The sequence below is a fragment of the Fukomys damarensis genome, unplaced genomic scaffold (genome assembly GCF_012274545.1).
Source record: "Fukomys damarensis isolate Sample0158 unplaced genomic scaffold, DMR_v1.0_HiC HiC_scaffold_3, whole genome shotgun sequence".
In the NCBI taxonomy this organism is placed as follows: Eukaryota; Metazoa; Chordata; class Mammalia; order Rodentia; family Bathyergidae; genus Fukomys; species Fukomys damarensis.
Genome location: NW_022900915.1, coordinates 39,471,665 through 39,479,751, shown reverse-complemented (window position 1 = coordinate 39,479,751; position 8,087 = coordinate 39,471,665). Strand labels below are relative to the sequence as shown.

At 37.4% G+C, this 8,087-nt stretch overlaps 1 protein-coding gene across 1 annotated transcript in view; it reads left to right on the top strand.

Moving 5' to 3' along the window:
• Positions 1-8,087, top strand: part of Rasa1 (RAS p21 protein activator 1) — a gene marked incomplete at its 5' end in the record, with an annotated part of 90,977 nt that continues 82,890 nt past the window's right edge. The window contains one exon of the mRNA XM_033765668.1: positions 1-77. Within this exon, the coding sequence (XP_033621559.1) occupies positions 1-77 (77 nt within the window). The remainder of the gene's footprint in view (positions 78-8,087) is intronic.

Here is an 8,087-nt window from a genome sequence, read left to right as displayed (position 1 = left end):
GAGGGCGACTCGCTGGACGGCCCCGAGTACGAGGAGGAAGAGGTGGCCATCCCGCTGACCGCCCCTCCGACCAACCAGTAAGTGAGCGCCGGGCCGCGCGGGGTCGGGCAAGTTTGGGGACTTCGTGGGATCGGCTGTGTTCCCTGCAGGCATGACTTCCCGGCGTCCTAGTATTTATTGCTCCTCTGGGGAGATGTCTGGTACTGGAAGATAGGAAGCTCGGGAACGCACGCAGGGAGAACCGGACGTGATTCTGCGCGGTCCAGGTGCAGATGTGGCCCGGGATGCGGCGGAGCCGGCGACGATCGGCCGTGACTGACCGTGAACCTGCGTGCGCTCCCAGCTGCAGCTGGGGCCTTATAGAGAAGCTTGCAACTCGGTATTTAAATGAGTATTGTATTACGATAATTCGGAAGACGGATTGGTCAGAACGTTCCATGTTGGATGCACTGCAAGTCTCTACTTTTGCTTGCTGAAAGCATAGTGTTTCAGAGAAGTCAGAGAGAAAGCTCTATGAATCACAGGTGTGATTAAAGGCCCTTACTTCCAATAATGTCTCTAACTTGTTCTACCATAGAATTCCTGTTTGCATTTGTATAGTACGTTTATATTGAGATTTTTGTAAGCCCAGAAAAGGAAAAATTAGCGTTCCCCTTCAACACTTTCTGTTGGTGGACAGTCCGGTATTTTAAAGTTAGTTTGATAGTTTACTGCAGCATATACAGGACGGATGACGTTTTTGTGTACCGTATATTTCTTTTATAAAGGTAGACCTTGTTAAAAGGAAAATATCGAGGTGGGAAATGGTAATTAGAGGTAATATTTGTCTCTCATGTCTGTCTTATAGGCCCTTAGAATTTTAACAACCTTGTTGAGTAGTAGGAAAAAAGACTTAGTTCATATGTTGACAGTACCCTGGACGACTGAAAATTTTGTATTTTTAAAATAAGCGTCTTTAGAGGATTTGGGAAGGATGTAAAACGAATTAGGAAAAGATTCTGTAATATTAATCTATTTTTATTACGTTTTATTTGATACCTAGAGTGGAAAAGTGATTATGTTTGTGCCAGCTGTGGTGCAGAGATGTTGATTCCCTTTGTGTTGCTAGTCCGAGTTGAGTTATTTTTGTTTAATTTTATTCCAACTTATGTCTATGTATTGCAGACTTCTGGGAATGTTCAGGAAGTGTTAAAAATGCTAATATTATGGCACCACTTGAACATGAAGTCTTCTTGAGAATATGTCTCAAGTAAATGTTCATTAAATGCTCAATACATGCTTAGTGTTGTTTTTATAATAAGTGCAGCTTTTAAAAGTGAAGAAAACACCACCTGGTGCCATCTCATTACTAAATGGACATATGCATGTTAGGATACTCGCTTGTCACTTTTAATGGACTGTTTTTCAGGGCACTTTTAGGTTCATAGCAAAATTGAGTGGAAAGTGCAGATTGTTCTCGTTTAATTTGTAATAACAGCGTTGTATACTTCTAGATTTTTTTCTTTACTTTTTTTTTTTTTTAAATAACAGTGCTGGGGATTGTGCGTGCCACATAAATGATTTTCTACTGGAGTAATCCCCACTTCATTTCTTAGTAATTTTTTAAAAATCTGCCGCTCAGAAGTACAAATTTACTTTTTAAAAATTCCGGAGTCACTAGAGGCAGTGTTGTTTAGGATTAAACATGTAAATTATGAAGTCAGACAAGATTTGGATTGGGTTGGAGACTCTGCTGCTTCTAATTGTGTGGTTTTGGAAAAGTCATTTTCCCCCTCTGAAAAATGGAGATGATAATGTTACCTAGCTTATAGGGTTACTTTTGAGATTCAGTGAGAAGTCTGAATCATTCAATATACTGCCTAGCGCATAGCAAGTGTTCCAATTCATGAATTGCCTGCTAATTCTTTTGGTATAGGGACACCCTTACTAATAATAGCTGCTTTATTGCTGTGACAAGGTCTCAGTATGTTTTCCAGGATGGCCTCAAATCCCTGTGCTCCAGAGCTCCTCCTGCCTCAGCCTACAAGTAGCTGGGATTACAGGTGCCAGCACAGCATTAAGATCTAATACCTATTTTGGAGAACGTTTTGAACTCCAGAGGAAATCCTACCATGATTGATTATATTAGGATTTTTATTTTAACTTCTTAAAGGCTCACAGCAGAGAGTTAAGCAGTTTTAGAGGTGAAATTCAAGTATTCTCTATAACTTTATTTTTAAATGGGAAGGAAAAGTCTTAACTTGATCAGATAATGTCAGTCTTTGTAGGTAGAATTGAAGATACAGATTAATATCTGACTACTAATAAGTGATCACCCTAATACCTAATAGCGAGGTATTAAGTGGAGGTCACAGCTTGGAGTCTGCTGTAGTTCAGCATTGTTTATGGCTGGTTTTTGCTGTTGTTCACAAAAGTCAGGCGACGAGCTGTGGATAGAGCAATGCGAGTACACTAGTGTTGTTAGTATTTTTTGTCTTATTTTTCTGTGTGTATGGTCCTTTGGTTACTGCTGAGCACTTTGATTAATTTGGTTATGGCTGGAAAAGTTTGTGTAAAATTTATGTGAATATTTTCCTTTTTGCATATCTTCAGAAAATTTAAAAACAGTTTTCCCTATCTGCATATATTTTTTCTGCAATGAATGCTCTAGATCTAAAATTGCTAACAGCATTACTTTTCAAGACAGAGAAAAGGTTGGATTAAAGGGAGTTTGTTATTGGTACTCTGATTTTGTGAAACTCTTTTCAGAGTCCTCATTTTTCTTTTCTGTAGGGTGTTTGTAAAGGAGAATTTTTCTCCTGGTGAGATTTATAGAGAGATTTTGAACTGTTAGTCTGCAGTGGCAAAGTCCTTTGGAGGGAATTCAGCCCACAGACAGATATTGCTGGCTTTTAGTATATTTAGAACTTTTAGTAATTGGTTGCCATCCTTTAAAGATAGGAAGATGTCACATTTAGGAAATCTCAAATTCTGTTACCTGTTGAAAAGTTGTAGACTTGGCTGTGCCTAGTGGCTATTCTTGCTTGACAGCAGGTTGCTAAAGTTGAGTAGAAGTTGCCTTTTCAGTGCTTATCACTTCCTCCAGTTTGCTGTGGTCTCCACTACACCTGCTGCGCCATTGCTGTTTGGCTGGTATCTGCCTTAGGTCTTAGCCTGGACCTAATATTCAGACATCTGAAGCCTGCAACTTTAAGAGAAAATGAGCATTTTAAATAGTTCTGTCTTCCTTAAAATTAATTTTACTGTCAAAAATAAAATTATTTGTAAGTCTGATAATTGCCAGAAGCTAACATTAGGACCTGTATCATTCATTAGCTTTGTCACTGATTGATTAAAACTATGGTGAGACATTATTTCTTAATAAAAATTGGGGTAGTTATGAGAATTGTAAAGACTAGTCATTGACAGTCGTGGCTGACAGGTACTTGGATAACATTACTGAACTTTTATGAGTAGCAGAGGTGTTTCAAGGGTTACAGCAGTGAATAAAATGCTCCTTTGCTCAATGTGTCCCTTTTCCTGGAAAGTTGCAGATGCAGTAGGACAAAGAAACCTAAACCAATAGCTATGATTTAGGCTAGCTAAGATGAATATCATGAGAGAGTATAAGCAAAGGGTTAATAGGGGCTTAAAGAATAAGAAATTTAGGTTATCAGGATTAGTCAATTTACTGAGAAAAAGTGGCAGGAAAAGGGTTTCCTAATGACTGATTTATTTTCTGGACATGAAGTTTACTGGTTCCAGTTCCCTTTGCCTGATGATTTTACCAGGTCAAAAAATTGTGAGTTAAATGAGTATAAACTTTGGGGAGTAGGTGATGAGTCTGTGCTGCTGAACCGCACCTGTGGTCTGGAGGGAAGTTAAAAGGGATGCTTGTACCATATGGAGGACAGAGCACAGCAGAGGCCAGAATTGGTCAGAATGATTGGTTAGCTACTCTGTGGAAACTAGGCAGATGTTACTGATGGATAAAAAGCACTGCGGTAAGTTAGGAAGAAAAAGGGAAAATACAGTTGTTCTGGTTGCTTTACTCCTATTTCTTTACTGGCCATTAGGGAAATGAGCAGAATGTCATTAAGAACACCCAGATACTCAAAATGTGGCCACGGAGTGTGTGTGGTGGGAGTGGATTTTATAATAATTAAAAATGGCAGTTACAGTTATTACCACTGATGTTTCCTTGTTGCTCACTACCTAGCAGGAGTCAGTGTTTTACTTGTATTGTTTTGGTTATTGCTGCATAATAAAGCAGTCCAGCACCTACTTGTTAAAATTTCAGGAATCATTTATTTGCTGTTGATTCAAAAATTTGGCCAAGGCTTAATGGAGACTGTTCTATGTAGACTGTCCATCTACTGGGTGAAATATCCAAAGTGGCTTCTTAAGTTTTAGAGCGGATGCTTCAGCTGGGATGGCTAGAATTAGTGGTGGATAGCCATGGTCCTTCCTTTCTGTAACTTTTATATTGAAAATGTGGCGTTCTTCACAGCAGGAAGCATTCTAGAGAACAAGAAGCATTCTAAAGAAGTACCTCTGCTCATTCCTTACCAAACTTCTGTGTCCTTCTTGCTTGTTAATGTTTCGGATGATCATTGCTAGACACATGACCCAGAAGGGATTTCATGTGGGATAAGACTATGAAAGATCACGAGTATTGGAGGTGAGATTTCTTGAGGTAGTGAAAATAACAGCATTCTGCATATATTACTCATTTACGTGTGCTGTCAGATAGTTTTGGAATACTAGGGTTGAGGAATGGGATGGGATAAAGGGCAAATACAAATTTTTTTCTTAAAATGTCTTTCAGTAAATGAGCCAAATATTCCACAGTAGATGCTTTTGGCTATTCTTATTTTAATTTTGAGCCCCAAATGTTGTATTTGGGTATTGGTTGTGACGGTTTGTTGTTGGAATAGGCAGATGCATCTGTACAGCTGTGTTGTCTTGAAATCACCTGCAGTATATTTCAGTTTTGAGCTAAGTTAAACATAATTGTTTCTAGATACAACTGAATAAATTGCTCTATGTCATCATATCCCAACAGGATTTAGGGTGTAATTTTAGTAATTATATGTTAATGAGTAAAGCTGTGAACACTGTGGGGGCAAAAAAGAAATACTGCATAAAAGAATATACAACATACTTGGAAAGTATTCAGGGAAGTGAGATTATAAAAATCAGCTTATAGTCCTGTTGTATAGTTCAGGTATAGCTCAAATTTATAGTTTCTGTAGCTTCTGTGAGTTGAAAGAATGAAAACAAGGTATCGACTCTCATACTGTAACCTGCCTACTGGCATTTTATGGAAGTGTGATTGCCTTCTATAGCATACTCAGGAGGTGATGGCATTTTTGTGATGCAGAGAGGCCCCTTGCCCAGTGCAGAAACAGACTCATGTACCTTTACACAGTGCGGCAGGTGGAGCTCTGTCCTCGTAACTGTTCACATATGCGTACATCTGGGTGACATTTATCATTTTGTGTAGGGGACTAGAAAGCAAAGGCCTAGTCCCCAGTGTTTACTAGTAATTTGCTAAAAATGTCAGGCACTTCATAGCTTATCTTAGTTCTTACCCCTATCTGTGAGTATTGCTGTTACTCTGATTTTTTAATATTGAGAAAACAATTGGAATTCTGATAGAAATCTGAATAAAAAATATTTTAGACAAGAAGCTTTCAGCATTTTTCAGGTTCTGGAATATTTGCATTGAATTTGCCAGTGAAAGCATTTCCAATCTGAAATTTCTTCAGATTTTTAGCCGAGGGATGCTCGAAGGATGCACACACAAATACTGTACACGTTCCATAGAAATCTTAAAATATTTCAGGGCCAGCAGCCACTGCGTGTTGTGGACTGAATTGTCCTCCCTTTACATTCATCATCGGAAGTCCTTACCTCCACTAGGCCTGTTTGGAGGTGAGTGAGGCCTTTAAAGAGTAGTTTAAATAAGGTCATAAAACAGGACTCACAAGTCCAGTAGAACTTATATTCTTGTAAAAAGAGACAACAGGATTGCTTATATGCAGAGTGATACATTTTGCGTTTTTTATAAGGTGTAAAGTTTGCATTGAAGTTCATTTATGGTCTGTTGATACCAGGTTGCTTTAGGTAGCATTTGTTGAGAAGGTAGAGGAGGAATCCTTTCCCCTTTGAATTGCTTTTGTACTTCTGTCAATTTTAAATTTTGTTATTAGTTATTGTTAATATCTTACTTTGCCTAATTTATAAATTACCCTCCATCATAAGTGTGTTTAGGAAAGAATCTGTGATCTTGGCTTCGGGCAGCCATCGCAGGTCTGGAGCGTGCTCACTGAGCAAAGGGGGTTGTGTACCACACCTGATTGCTGTGGCTGTGTGGTAAGTTTTAGTATCAGGTAGAGATTTCTTCTGTCTGTTCTTGTTCATTAAACAGTAGCTGCTCCAGGCATGGTGCTTTAACATGTGAATTTTAGAACTCGCTTATAAATGTTTACAGAATCATTGCTGGGATTCCCGGAGGAATTAAACTGAACCTATGGATGAGTTTGGGGAAAGTTGGTATCTTTACTATATGGGTGTGGTGTGTGTCTTTTTTTATTTAGGCCTTTGGTTTCATTAATGGGCATTTTATAGTTTTTGGTCTGAATATGAGAAAATGAAAAAATAGAAATAAAGTGTTTGTAAATGGGGAGGGTAGGAGGTAAAGTTTGAATTGAAGGGAGGGCAGGGACAAGGGGAAAAAATGAGAACCAAGACCTGTCATGTAAAGGTGCAAGATCCCAATAATGTAACTGTACTGTATACCTAAAATGTACCAGTAAACTCAGTAAAAAATAATTTTTGGTCTGTAAGTCCTGTACATTATTTGTTAAATTCATACTGTTTGTTTTCTTTGGAATAATTTTGTGAATGTTAGTGTTTTAATTTTAGTTTCCATATTCACTGTTAGTGTGTAAGGTATAATTGAACAAATAGAATTGAGTTTTGTATATTGGTCATGCATCTATGCATCTTCTGATTTTGAAAAATCTTAGCTTTTAGTTCTTAAGAGTCTTTTTATAGATTCCATGGGACTTTCTACACAGACAGTAATAGCTGCAAATAGGGACAGTTTTATTTATTTCTTTCTGAATTGTGTGCATATTTCGTTTACTTACTATAGTAGCTAGGCCTTCAGTTCTCTGTTAAATAAGAGTGAGAGTGAATATCCATGCTTCGGGTGGAAGGTATTCAGTATTTGGCAGTTAAGCATGATATTAACTGTAGGCTTATAGTTTATAGGTAGATGCTTTTTTTTTTATCAAGTTGGGTCCTTTTTTTTTTTGAGAGATTTTATGATGAATGGTTGTTGAATTTTTGTCGAATGTTTTGATAAAATCCTGTGGTTTTGTCCGTTAGCTTGTTAATATGGTACATTTCACTGTTGAATGTTGAGCCAACCTTGCATACCTGGAATAAATACCATTTGATCATTGTATATAATTCTTGTCAAACATTACTGAACTTAGTTTCTGGTACTATGGTGTAGATTTTCGTATCTCAGTGGATGAGAGCTACTGCTCTGTAGCTTTCCTATGATGTCTTTCTCCGCTTTCAGTATCTGAGCAATACTGGTGCATAGTATTATATGAGATAGAAAAATTTCCCTCCTCTTCCATTTTGGGAAGAGTTTATGAAGTATTTGTATTAACTGTTCTTTAAATATTTGGTAGAATTCACTGGTGAGGTCATATGGGCCTGGATTTTCTTTCTTTTTTAAAAAATGGTTTAAATTATAAATTCATTATTTTAATGGTTATAGCACTTTTTGGTTGAATTTTAGTACTGTGTGGTTTTTGAGGAATTGATACTTTTTCCAGTTTAATTTGTGAGCATAGACTTGTTTGTTTTTAATACATCCATATTCCTTTAGTGGCTATAGGATATGCAGCGATAACATTTTTATTCCTGATGTTGGTAATATCTCCTTTTTCTTTGTCATTCTAGCTAAAGGCTTACTTATTAATTTTATTATTGATATGTTTGGGCTTATGTCTGATTTTACATTGTATGTTTTGTTTTCTCTCTTTAGTATCTTTTTACTTGACCATTTGTTAGTAATATATATA